Genomic DNA, 13,735 nt, shown 5'->3' on the forward strand with positions numbered 1-13,735 from the left:
GCTGTTATATCTGATATGAATACTACCACTAGTGCTTGAATTCAATGAATGTAACAGTCATAAGTACCTTGACTGCTATACACTGGGATGTGGGACCTACTGGCAAATGTTCTATAGGTGTATACAGTGGAATCTCAGTTAACCAAACCTGTATGCCAAAATTGAATGCTCCATAAGAGTAGCGAGTGTTTTATTAGAGAAGTTATTTTTCATACTTTGTATATAAATGTTATACATTGACTAACATTGTGTAAAGAGATTTTGTACAAACTTGAGTTATCAGGTATCTGAGCTGCAGGTGGTGCCTAGGAGTTCAGATAACTAGTATAATATGTGTCCATTGTATTATTATTATTATTATAAATAAATAACAAAATGAACTACCAGAATCTAACTAGACTTAGTCCACATTAGTTTCCAGCACTTGAAGGGACTGTCTAATTTTGTGACAAAACACAAGGACGTCATTTGATATCCAGTGGATGGTATTTGTTGTGAGTTGCTACATTTACAGATATGCTCATTATTCCCTGTCCAAGCTTGAAGTCATGGTACACTAATCTTTACCCCTTCATGTTGATAATATGCTCTGTTCCACTACACCTTTTATATCCCATTTTCACATACTTTGACGGCTAATACTACATCTGAATTTGAGCTCATGCATATTTGCATAACACCACCATAACATTGAGCTCTCATGTGCTGAATAGTAACTTGATGCTTCTCCCCATGGTACCACGACAAAACTCCAAAACCCAGCACAATGAAACAGCTTCAAACCATAGTTTGGGTAAGTGGTACGCCTACACAAAACAAAGCACAAGGGGTAGTCACTTCAATATTGTCTGTTGAAACACTTACGACCAGGATCAAGATTCAATCAAGCGATCAAGACGTCCGCAAAAGTGACGATCAAGCACCTTCGAAAGCTAACCTTTAGCGACACGAGGATTTACTAAGCTTTTACGGTAGACGATTAAGAATCAAGGCTATTTTATAGGTGAAATCAAGCGATCAAGGCAAAATTTGACAATCAAAATTCTTGATCCCGGTGGAAGTGTATCAACTGGCGGTATGGAAGTGACTACCCCTTGAAGCATGACACTCTAATAATGGTTACGATTAATTCTTTATACATTGTTCGGAAAAAAAGCACTTTAGTGTCCTTGTTAAAACTCCACAACTGTGAAAAGCCATGAAGCAGTGGGCCTTATCTTGCGCTGGGTTAAAACTGACAGTGCGTTTCACTATTTTATTACATCAGATACTCACCTTAGTAGTTGTACGTTCCTTTGGAGCAAGCTTTACGTCTTTACTCAGTTGTACTTTGCTACGGTACAAGGAATGAAGCAGCCGTGTTTAGCAACGGGTGAGAGGGCGCGTCAAGGGGTAGTCACTTCCATCATAGATATTAGAGTACAGGGATAGGCAACCGAGCGCGAGCCGTGTATATCTACCATTGATTGTGATTGAAGCACTCCTCGGTATTGATTAAATCCATGCGGACAGGATGGCAGTTTGTGGTTTAGTCGTCTTACAGTTGATTTCAACCACCTTGTGGTATTGTAGTTGATATACAAGACTTTTAATGCTTCTGGCTTCTGTTGTTTAATCGTCTTGGGTGGTTTTCATCGTCATTTACGATTTTGATCATCAATGGGTACCTCCGTTTTTTGTCTACCTGTTACGAAGAACAGAAGTCTAGTTCCACTAGGGAAATAGTGCTGAAGTCTTCGCAGTACTTTGAAGTTTTGCACAGTACCACTGAAAGATGTTTCTCGCATAACAGTGCTTGTGTTGAAGTTGATAAATCATGGAGTAGTATTTTAAAGAACCGAGATGAGACTGCCAAAGGGCATTAATCAAGCGGAATAATAAAATGAAGTACACCATGCAAAACTATGTTACTTTAGGGTTACTATGGCATTGTTTGCCAGTCGAAAGTGAACTTACCATGAACACAACAGGTACACAAATAAATCGTGTCAACTGAAATTAAAATGATTGATGGCGGCAAAAACTCACAACAAGACTTACAATAGGAGTTTGCCTAGTACTTGTAAAACATAAAGAGATTGTCATGAAATACTCCACGCCCGTAGAAAGTAGCTCAGAGCAGAAGACACCATTTTGGCCTCATGAATTCACCAACATCGGAGTGTTTCAGGGCGCACGCTAGTTTCTAATCCCTGTACTCTAATATCTATGCTTCCATACTGCCAATTGATGCACTCGCGACCGGAATCAAAAAGTTTGATCGCCAAAATATTGCCTTGATCACTTGATTTCATCTTTCCAAGAGCTTTGATTCTTGATCGTCAACCGTATAAGCTTAGTAAATTCTCGTGTTGCCCAAAGTTAGCTTTCCAAAGGTGCTTGATCGCCACTTTTACGCCTTGATCGCTTGATTCACTGCAAAAATACCCCTTGATCACTTGATTAAATCTTGATCCCGGTCGAGAGTGCACCAATTGGTGGTATGGAGGTGACTACCCCTTGCGCGTTAACTGGATGACGAACCGTAACGAGGATGGCGCGTTGCCAATCCTTTATTACGTGTATTATCTATGCTGGTACGCGAGACTACCCCCGTGTACCCCTCGAGTATAGAACGCAGAGCCACCAAATTTGGGACTGATTAGTCAATTTGGCTGTTTTTCTTTTCGTGTACCAACAGACAAATTTCAGTACTACACAAACATGAACTACTAACTCTACTCACTGTTGTTCAAGTTGTTGTTTAGTATTGAATGACCCCACCAACTTCAACTTGCAAGGGGGTGTCACTCGGGCTCGTGCTGTAGGTAGATCTGTAGGTAGATCTGCGACCGCGGTCAAACTTTAAGTCAACGGTCAAGGCCACTAAATAGCTCTTACAGTGGGTCAATGGTCAAGACGATACGGAAGGTTCAAAACCCACAATCGAAAACTATACGTAGCTATTATCAAGTTTACGGGATTATACGTAACTCACAAGAAAGTAAGGAGATGTTTTAAAGCTCCAACAGGCATTTCGCCGTAATTATAATGATTTTTTTCTCCCAGCTGCTGGTAGCACGCACTAAGAAAATATTATACTAGGTTACAAGCACAGGTGCGTATAGGAAAATAGAGAAATAAGTGTAGGTCAAAAGTTCGACAAGAAACGCTCAAGTCACAGGTCAAAGACGATAAACACTGCAAGTCAAGGGTCAAGGTGAAATTTACCCAGGTCAAGACTTTGACCGCGGTCGCAGATCTACCTACAGCGTGAGCCGACGTGACACCCCCTTGACTCGCTTCAACTTCATCCACGGTACCACCCACTTTTATTATACGCATGCGCACAAAATGCATTATAATATAATTACATTATTGCTACAGATGCCAAAAATGTAGACCTTGACAGACCGCTGGTACCAATGAAACCATTTCTTTCTGCATTCTTTCAGCAATTCTTGGGAACATTGTTACCTCCAGACAATACTATGTTTCCATACAAGTCCTTGTGTAGTGTTCCATCACATTTTGAGATTGAAAGGTTACAGACTTCATGGATACCAAGTGACTCCTTTGCAAAAATACATGGCTGGAATAGTGCTTCTGGACAATGAAAACGTTCACTACCAAGGGTGACCTCATCATCTCTAGGAAGCTGGTAGGTTTTCTCTATACTGGAACTTTTTGGCATTAGTCTGAATCTCTTGTTCAAAATCTAGTGCAACATAGCACAAGGCCTCTTTGATATGACGGACTAACATTTCATGGTGTATTCCACTGTGAAAACCACAACCTTTCTCATTTAACAACTTTATCAGATAACCAGTCAGATCACGTCCTGTAATTTCTGAATTGAGAGTAGCATGAGGAAGGGAATAGCCTTCATAAACAGGAACAAAGTGAGATACTCCATCTCCAGACTTAAATACCATTCCAGTTACATGACCTGAAGCATACAAGGAGAGGACTGCCTGGTTACAAATGTATATTGCTGGTGTGTCATAGGTCTCAAACATTATCTCACTCATCTTTTCTTGGTTTGCCTTGGGGTTTCGAGGAGGCTCTGTTAACATCACAGGCCATTCAAATGGTGAAGCATCAAGTTCCCTGTAGAATATATGATTCCAAACCTAAAAAAGAAAATCAGCGAGGGGTCCGCCACGACCTTAAAATCCTGTACGAGATTCCGAATCCCACGAAATTTCAGGCAAGATTCCGGATTCCAAGAAATATTTAAATTACTGAAATCCAATTAACAAAATAAAAATCCTGTACTCAAACAAAATTAATGACACGCTAGCCCTACAGCAATGCGTGGAAAGGTAACAGCTACCTCGAGCTACTCTCTTGGATAGACGATCAGTGCCTCGGACACTCTCCTCGAATTCCGGCGAGCTCAGACAATGCTGCTCAACTACGTGTTCAACTCGCACCTAAACTTCATTAGCTACTCATTGTAGACTTCGCTGTACCTGGGATAGGCTCTGGATTCGCCTTGTGGTTCGCTGTTAATCGGAGACACAACTACAACTCGGAAAAACTCGAGACTCGACTATTCAGCAGTTCGACTCTACACTCGTGCTCTGTTGAACCCATAAAAGCTCTTAAACACCTATATAGACACACTAAGTTTAAAGCGAAGTGAAGTTAACAGCTCAAGGCAAGTTATAACAGGCCAACAAGCTTATAGCAGCATCTCGAGCTGCATACCGCGAGTTGCACGCTATTAGAATATCCGGAATTATTCGGAAATTCACGGACTTTAATCAACCCAAAAGATTCCAGATTCGAAGGCAAGATTCCAGATTTTGTGCGAGATTCCGAGGGATTCCAAATGACTTGTACGGGATTCCAGCCCATGACGGATCCCTCGAAAATCAGTCAACTACGGCAAACATTTCATTGAATGGTCAGTCCTACCTTCTCCATATCATCCCAGTTTGTGATTATCCCATGTTCAACTGGGTACTTTACATCAAGAAAACCACGCCTTGAGTCAGCTTCGTCTCCTACATAAACTGGATCCTTGAAAGCGGCCCCCACTTGAGGGCACTGTCTACTGTGGCCAACTATGGATGGAATGCAAGCTGTAGGAGCATCCTGTCCAGCAATACCACCTTTACATGTCATAGAACCATTGTCAATAACAATAGCAAGAGTATGACTCTGCCATTTAGGGTTTCCTCGAGTCTAAACCATTAACAAATTCAACTACCGCACTTCTCGCTCTGTTGTAGAAGATCACTCACTATCATACTACACATACTTCACTGTCTTTGCTAGGATGTGATGCGAGATGAGATATATACTACGTATTATCTATGATGAGATAGACCATAGATAATATACCCCCTGGATTGGAAACTGCGCCGCGTGCCCATAGACTTTGTACAAGAACCAATGTCCTTAGGCTGGTTTCGCGCCTCAGCAAATTTAATCCTATTACAGCAGAACGGTGGCATGAACGACTTTATTTTGTAACGAGAATGACTTGTGATGTTGTTATGATAATTGTTCTGGTTAGTCGCTTGTGATATGAAGAAGTTGTGTTATGTTGCATTGGACTATGAGCAAGAGTCACAGGCCTGTGCTAGTGGCTCCAGCATGGAGAAGAGTTATAAATTGCCTGATGGTCGCAAAGTCACCATTGGACGTGAATGTTTCAAATGTCCTGAGTCTCTCTTTCAACCATCCATTGCAGGATTGGATCCAAAAACACATGGCATCCATGAAGCATGCAACCTTTCCATTTCAAAATGCGATGTAGACATTTCCACTAAACTACTATATTGTAATATAGTCTTATCTGGAGGAAGCACCTTGTTCCCAGGCATTACTGACAGGATTCAGAAGGAAATTACCAGTTTAACACCATCAACAACACGAGTCAAAGTCAGTGCTGTCCCAGAAAGAAAGTTTTATCCATGGATTGGAGGATCTGTTCTTTCCTCTTTGTCTACCTTTCAACAAATGTGGATCACCAAGCAAGAATATGATGAGAATGGTCCGGCCATTGTTCATCGGAAGTGCTTCTAAAATAAAAACTCATGCACCATTGTGATATGCATACGTATATGTGTGTATGTATGTGTGTGTGTGCCCTCACAAATCATTATTCCAACATTCTGAACACACACAATGTGCCAGTCTAAAGGGATCTGTGCAGGAAATTTACATAACAGAACAATTATCAGATAATTGTTCTGATAACTGTTCTGTTATGATAATTGTTCTGGTTATGATAATTGTTCTGGTGATGTTGTGATGTTCTTTTTCTATCTACAGCACTTCACGTCACTTGGTCGGAAGGCTTACGATGGCGGATTTCATGCTTTTTTGGAAGCACATTCTTGGCTAAACTAAGTGCTGTAGATAGAAAAAGAAAGTATCACAAGGTTAACTATGCTATAAAGAATTGCTTCGGCTAAACAATATGCCTTCCCATAACTTCTTTGGTAGGTTTTTGAGATGGTATTTTTGGCAAAATTGGAAGCACATTCTCTCTGTGATTCTAAACAGTATCGCTACACAATTTATACTACGAAGTCATCAAATAATGCTCCATGGTATGGTCTGAGTGCGAAAGGCGTACCGTACAGGGTTTCGGTGTTTTCCTTGAATGTGTCCAAACCAGCTAGCTGATCTTGCGTTCAGTTTCGCTTCTACCGTTCGCACAATAAAGAGCCAATTTGTCTCGAAACTCGCTGTTGGCTTCCAAAACATCTTGAGAAAGAACCTTTTTATGCCAGTAGTGAGTCTTGTTTCGCCCAGAGAAACTTGTCTTGTTATTGAAGGGGGCGCGAAACAGCCTGTAGCCAGGGGCGCTTACTAGTTTCCAATCCAGGGGGATAGATAGTCTGGCGCCGCCCGCCCCTTCGCAAAAAGTAAGGGTCTGGTGAAATACAAATACCTGATCATTTCAAAAGGAATTCAATTAGACAGCGTACGTATTGCTTGTTACGTCAGATGATTTTGCGAAGGGGCGGGCGGCGCCAGACTACTTCTCCACTGCACTGGTGTATCTTGGCAGAGGCTATCATCCTGTGAATATATAGCAAATTTCTGCTTAAGTCCCACCCTTTAGTCTCCAGTAATTCATGTGCTGAAGGCATTGACTTGTTTCTCATCCACAAAATTTTGGATTTCCATGCAGGGGCAAGTCACATTATTTATTATAGAAAATGCTCCATATCAGGCTGTCTGTTGCTATAAAGATCAGCAAAGGGCTTTTAAAAGCTAATACTTCCTTTTCTGAGGTGCAAGACTGAAGAGACGTTTGATCTATGGTTTGTTGTATTGTAACTTTTCCCGGGCTAGATGGACTGCCACACCCAACAAGTACTGGACAGCTGGAGGGCACCAGTCATTGAAATGATTCACTTGAGGGTGCCAGACTCAAGGTAACCCTTGGAATAGGCCAGGTCGACCATAGATTTTTTCCCCTGCTGGCTAGATGGAACACCCTTGCCTACCACCCCCAGCACAAAAGGCATGTGTGCTGGACACAACTGATACAACAATAATGGGAACAATTAGAAGTCCCTAGGTCCACTTATAAGGCCCAGTTCCAGGAAAGCATCAGATGATCTGTAAGGGGATTGACCATAGATTGAATTGTTTCAGTAGCTGGTAACCTCCAGCTGTCCAGCACTTGACAGCCAGTACTGGGGGTGGTAGGCAAGGGCAGTCCATCTAGCCCGGGGGAAAAAACTGTAATTTACATTTCACTTCTCAGCCAACATAGAGGCAAGTTTCTGAAAGACAGTAGTTGTATTAGGTCCCATGCCTCCAGTGGCTGCAAAAACTAATGGGAAAAACAAGCCCTCTCCACTTCCCGAATCCGTTCAACGTTTCTCCTGTTCATGAACTTGGTAGAATCTTGGCTTAAAATGATAGCTTAACATAAAAAGTGATTGATAACAGTAATAATGAAATTTGAGGTGGTGAGGTAAAAAGCGATGTGAGGGGGGGGGATGACTCCAGAAACAATGAATCAAGTTTGCCTGGCCTAACTGAGATGTAATGTCATGGCTCGAATGAATGGGGAAGCAAATAGCTGGTTATTGTAGATAAATTATACATCTTAAAGGATTTCCTTAATTTGTAGCTAACTAGCTATGTGCTTGTCGCGGCTATATGAAAGTCAACCATAAAACTGATTTATATTTGCTCCTGCATGATGGGAATGCTTCTGAGAAGCAAAATAAATAGCTAGCCAAATTAGTGTACACAGCCAAACGAAATGCATGCATCCAATGCATAGCATTAAAATCACTCTCAGATTCAATTTCAGAGGGCCTGCCTAATTGTAAATTTCCTGCACAGATCCCTTTAGACTGGCACATTGTGTGTGTTCAGAATGTTGGAATAATGATTTGTGAGGGCACACACACACATACATACACACATATACGTATGCATATCACAATGGTGCATGAGTTTTTATTTTAGAAGCACTTCCGATGAACAATGGCCGGACCATTCTCATCATATTCTTGCTTGGTGATCCACATTTGTTGAAAGGTAGACAAAGAGGAAAGAACAGATCCTCCAATCCATGGATAAAACTTTCTTTCTGGGACAGCACTGACTTTGACTCGTGTTGTTGATGGTGTTAAACTGGTAATTTCCTTCTGAATCCTGTCAGTAATGCCTGGGAACAAGGTGCTTCCTCCAGATAAGACTATATTACAATATAGTAGTTTAGTGGAAATGTCTACATCGCATTTTGAAATGGAAAGGTTGCATGCTTCATGGATGCCATGTGTTTTTGGATCCAATCCTGCAATGGATGGTTGAAAGAGAGACTCAGGACATTTGAAACATTCACGTCCAATGGTGACTTTGCGACCATCAGGCAATTTATAACTCTTCTCCATGCTGGAGCCACTAGCACAGGCCTGTGACTCTTGCTCATAGTCCAATGCAACATAACACAACTTCTTCATATCACAAGCAATTTCTTGCTCAACTTTGCTAGTAAAAGAACACCCCTTTTCATGCAACACTTTTGCTAAGTAATCAGTCAGATCAGATCCTGCAATGTTTACAAAGAGTGCAGCATGGGGCAAGGCATAACCTTCATACACTGGAGCAGCATGAGTCACGCCGTGTCCTGATCTGCATGAAACTCCAGTTACACGACCTGATGCATATAAAGACAGAACAGCCCGATTGGCAACATACATAGCTGGTGTCTTGAAAGTCTCAAACATTATCTGCGTTGGTTTCTCTCTGTTCAACTTGGGAATAAACACATTGCGGAGAGACTCTGTCATTAACACTGGCTGTTCTTCTGGAGTCACATGAAGAGCATTAAAGATAGTATGCCAAAGCTGTAAAAAGTATAATTACAGCTATTGACATTTACTCACTTAGTCTTACTTTTTCCATACCATCCCAGTCTGTGACAATCCCATGTCTTATGGGGCATGTTAAATTCACGTGATGCGGTGCCTCATTATTATAGACGGTACAGTTATTTGAAACTCTATGTTCTGTGCGAGATTCTGCAGGTTTCACCGAAGTTTCCACAATGGTTGGTATACATTCTTTGGGTGCATCATCTCCACTAAAACCGCCACTGCACATGTAAGAACCATTGTCTAAAACAACAGCAGGGTTTCCAGCATCAACATCCATAGGGTGTATGTAGACTATCAATCAATCAATGGGCGGGCGTGTCCTGGGGCCTGTCACTCCGCGGTCAAGCCCTTGGCTATCACTCTAATTAACATAGTTCCATTTTTTGCGACTTGTGGCACCACCCCTTCGTATACGGCTATTTGAAGGGGCGGGCGCTATCACACAAGTGCCATAACCTTGAAAATCTTAATGTTGCCATTGTTGGTCAGACTGTTCAAGGCTTCAAGCTAGCCGTACCGTCCATACGCTATAGCTAGTTACGTTGTGTAGGTACATATGCACTGCTGTATTCAGTAGCATTGTCTGAATGCACAAGATTTGTGCCCCTGTGGTGATGAAAAACTTGACCTGATGTTGTATCTTCTGAAAAGGATCTTGGAGTGACAGTATAGGTAAATTACATCTAGCTACACCCCTGCATGCTTACTTTACAATCTGCTAAATCTCATGTACGTGCAGTCTTAACCTAGCTATAATCAAATTAATATATCAAGAGTTCATATCATGAACTCTTGCTTACGTCAGTCCACATACAGTTTTGTATGTCAACATAGATGGGGTTTATAAATCTATGATGTCAATTTGGAATCTGTAATTATACTGTAGCTACCTAAAACATATTGTCAAACCTGAGAGAATGCAACAAAGAGCCAGAAAACTAGTCCCTGAGTTAAAGCACTTACCTTATGAAGTAGGATTCCACAATCTTGACTTACATTCTCTAATGTTTATAAGATAGCAGTTAAATCATCTATATTTTCTCCCAAACCATTCTTTTATTTAAGAGGTGAACAAAGGATTTTCAAGTAGCCTGCCGAATCTTGAAATTTCTCATCAGCAGTAGTCCCCAGTATACACATGTTGTTAACTTTCAACAAATCAGTATAAGTGTTTATTTAGATCAGTTCTGGGAACAGATGGGAAATGGAAAGAATCAAAGGCCCTTGGCCTATTAACTCCTTAACTTAAGATTGTACCATTGAATTATAGCTAACAGATGTCTTTTGAGTGGTAAATAGTAAACTGTACCCATGTTCATTCTACTTGTGCCAAGCAAGAGGTGTTGTATTAATTTGTGGCTGAACTGATGTATCCAACCACTCACATTACAACTGCTCCTATATTATGAATAATCTTGATCATCAATACAAATATTATTATTTTATATTAAGGGTTAACAACACAAGTGCCAAAGGTTTATAGGACACTTATACAGCCTGGTTATAAGTTATATTAAATACCGGTACAGGAGTTTGCCAGGTAGTCAAAATATTTCCTCATTAATGTTTCAACCCAGGATTATACCACGTATCACAAACCCACATGGCAGACCATCATACATCTAGGGCTAGTTAATATCATAAAATTACCATTTCTACAATGGTTGCTATTCAGATATTGCATTGTGAGGAATTACAGCTTCACTTAAACATCTTCTGCTAATAACTATGAGTAGGAAATATTACACTTCAAACGTTAGTGGTAAGTGGATCATAAGATGGTACACCTACATCAAGAGTACATAATAATAGAAGAGTGTACTCTTGCCTACATGTAACCATAGGAGATAGGACATATGTTGTGTGCCGCTTGATTTCATTGATTATTACTATCACGTGAGTCTTAATAATTGCAGTACAAAACCAGCCAACAATGGATATTTAAATAATACTTTATATAAACTTCAAGGTTATGTGTTTTGTTATGTAAGAGCCCACGGATTTCTTGGCAAACAGCAAAAATCACTTTTGTACACCTAACAGGAGGCTCTTTCAAAACACAGTACATTAATTTTCTTGAAGTTTACGTGATGCTTCTAAAGATCTAGTGAACTTCATTCACTGTCATTGCTGGTTTTGTTTTACAACTATGGAGACTCACGTGAACTTCCAAATACTGTTATGATACAATTATAGTAAGCGGCACACATGCATGCCCTACCTCCTCTGACATATAACACTATTGAACAAGAAAGAAATTTTATTAATGCTCAGTCAGAAATATTAACAGTGAAGCTCCACTTGCTGCAACTACAACACACTATGCTGTTCAAAGGATTGTCAAGCTCTCAGTGCTAAAGAAAAGCTACGCACACACTGATGAAAGATAACCCATTCATAAAACCACAAGGGGATATAGAGAAAGCACAAATTATTCTGAAAGCTAGACCAATGAATACTTCTCAATATCAGCAACACCACAGTAGGAGTATAATGACCAGGCATCCATAAACTACCTTGTTTACACTAATGTAAATCATACTTGTAACAAGAGATCGAGGTGTTTCTGATAGAATTGTCAGTTGTTCTAATAGAACAGTCACATCTGTTAACCATATTTATTGCATGTTTCAAACTGCATTCTGCAATTTTCATTGCTAAAGTCCCCCCAGCTCTTTCACCTGCTTTACCATCCCTGATCCATAGGTAATTGTTACATGAGTTTGTTGACTTCATTTCACAATGCAGAAATACAAAATGTACAAGAAGCAATCATATATAAAAAAAAAACAAGACTCTCCACAGAACTACAAACAAAGTCTTACTAGTTTAATACATGAAGAATACTAAAAGCACTTGCGATGGACAATGGATGGACCAAACTCATCATACTCTTGTTTAGTGATCCACATTTTTGGAAAGGAAGAAAGAGATGCTAAAATAGAACCTCCAACCCATGTACAGTATTTTGAAGATGTGAACACATTGACTTTCATTGCCATTGGTGCATGGGCAACAATCTCTTTGTGCATCCTGTCTGAAACTCCTGGGAGCATGCTAGTTCCTCCTGATAATACTATGTTACTGTAAAGCTCCCAACGAATATCTATATCACACTTTGAAATGGCATGATAGCATGTTTGGTGAATGCCAAAAGATTCTATTCCAGTGATGGAAGGTTGGAACAGAGCCTCAGGACATTGAAAACGTTCAGTGTTAACAGTAATTATTTGACCATCAGGAAGTTTGTAAGTTTTGTCTATAGTGGACTTGTTAAGACATGTTTGTAATTCCTTCTCAAAATCTAATGCAACATAGCACAACTTCTCCTTTATGTCACGGACAATTTCACGCTCACATGCAGTATTAAAAGAGAACCCTCTTTCATTCAGTAACTTCATCAGGTAATCAGTTAGATCACGTCCTGCCACTTCAGTGTGGAGGGTGGCGTAAGGTAGATAACAGCCACTGAAAATAGGAACTGCATAAGAAACACCATCTCCTGAATCAAACACAAGTCCAGTTGTACTACCAGTTGAATACAAGGACAGAACAGCCTGGTTGGCTACATACAATGCAGGTACATAAAAAGTCTCAAACATGACCATAGTTGTCTTCTCACGGTTTACCTTGGGATTGAGAGGAGGCTCAGTCAGCAATACTGCATGTTCCTCTGGTGCTACATGAAGTGAATCATAGAATGTGTAGTGCCACAGCTAAAGAAATACATTTAAAGTTGGCAATAAGAACCTTATAACTTACCTTCTCCATAGAATCCCAATTTGTTACAACTCCATGTTCTACTGGGTGCTTCATTGCAAGAAAAGATCGCCTATTCAGAGCTTCGTCTCCTACATAAGCTTCCTTTTGCCCCATACCAACCAATTGTCCCTGAAAATATGGTCTCCCAACAATGGACGGGAAGCTAACTTTGGGAGCATCGTCTCCACCAAAACCAGCCCTGCACATGCTAGAGCCACAGTCCACAACAACGGTAATAACATCAGCGCTTGTATCAGCAGCAGCATCCATTGGTGTCGCGAAGTGCTTACACCCCAAGTCTCGTCGGAAGTCTCACCCTCACTCTCTGGTACTCAATGCGTTTATCTGTCCAAATTGCTACTTAGAAGCAAAAACATTGAAGTCTACGAACTCAGAAACATCCGGAAACATCTCTACTTCTCTCCCTCCTGGATACAGGTTTTCCGCGCAGGGCGCTTAATTTGATGAAGAGTTTAGCGAGAGTTGTAGCAAGTACCGTAGTGCCACAATAGTACTGCTCATATAGGTAGAGTTAATGAAGAACGTTGGGGTAATTTATGCAGTGGAGGAGTAACTTACAGTCACCTGTTGAACACAAAATTAGAGGTGTAGAAGCGCCTCTAGTA

At 40.6% G+C, this 13,735-nt stretch overlaps 4 protein-coding genes and 1 pseudogene across 5 annotated transcripts in view; 1 reads left to right on the plus strand and 4 right to left on the minus strand.

Moving 5' to 3' along the window:
* The window catches only part of LOC136258683 (NLR family CARD domain-containing protein 3-like), a 26,627-nt gene extending 23,322 nt beyond the window's left edge, over nucleotides 1-3,305 (minus strand). The window contains exons 1-2 of one of the 2 annotated variants that reach the window (XM_066052025.1): nucleotides 3,277-3,305; nucleotides 2,726-2,771 (exon numbers count right to left, since the gene is read on the minus strand). The gene's annotated coding sequence lies outside the window, so the exon portion shown is untranslated. Of the gene's footprint in view, nucleotides 1-2,725; nucleotides 3,097-3,276 lie in introns of those variants that run through there. The other variant, XM_066052024.1, reaches the window with a different exon arrangement.
* Nucleotides 3,300-5,501, minus strand: LOC136258687 (actin, cytoplasmic-like; annotated as a pseudogene).
* Nucleotides 5,502-5,514: 13 nt separating this feature from the next.
* On the plus strand, nucleotides 5,515-6,121 carry LOC136258690 (actin, cytoskeletal 3-like). The gene has a single exon (XM_066052036.1). It carries the CDS (start codon nucleotides 5,518-5,520, stop codon nucleotides 6,016-6,018), a length of 501 nt encoding a protein of 166 aa, XP_065908108.1. The 5' UTR covers nucleotides 5,515-5,517; the 3' UTR covers nucleotides 6,019-6,121.
* A 2,205-nt stretch (nucleotides 6,122-8,326) lies between these two features.
* On the minus strand, nucleotides 8,327-9,750 carry LOC136258211 (actin, cytoplasmic 2-like). The gene is made up of 2 exons (XM_066051538.1): nucleotides 9,367-9,750; nucleotides 8,327-9,317 (listed from the first exon to the last, which is right to left on the minus strand). Exons 1-2 carry the CDS (start codon nucleotides 9,622-9,624, stop codon nucleotides 8,430-8,432), a joined length of 1,146 nt encoding a protein of 381 aa, XP_065907610.1. The 5' UTR covers nucleotides 9,625-9,750; the 3' UTR covers nucleotides 8,327-8,429.
* Nucleotides 9,751-12,054: 2,304 nt separating this feature from the next.
* Nucleotides 12,055-13,583, minus strand: LOC136258069 (actin, cytoplasmic-like). The gene is made up of 2 exons (XM_066051375.1): nucleotides 13,110-13,583; nucleotides 12,055-13,063 (listed from the first exon to the last, which is right to left on the minus strand). Exons 1-2 carry the CDS (start codon nucleotides 13,377-13,379, stop codon nucleotides 12,194-12,196), a joined length of 1,140 nt encoding a protein of 379 aa, XP_065907447.1. The 5' UTR covers nucleotides 13,380-13,583; the 3' UTR covers nucleotides 12,055-12,193.
* Nucleotides 13,584-13,735: the final 152 nt, after the last annotated feature.

Source organism: Dysidea avara, chromosome 6 (genome assembly GCF_963678975.1).
Source record: "Dysidea avara chromosome 6, odDysAvar1.4, whole genome shotgun sequence".
NCBI classification, from domain to species: Eukaryota; Metazoa; Porifera; class Demospongiae; order Dictyoceratida; family Dysideidae; genus Dysidea; species Dysidea avara.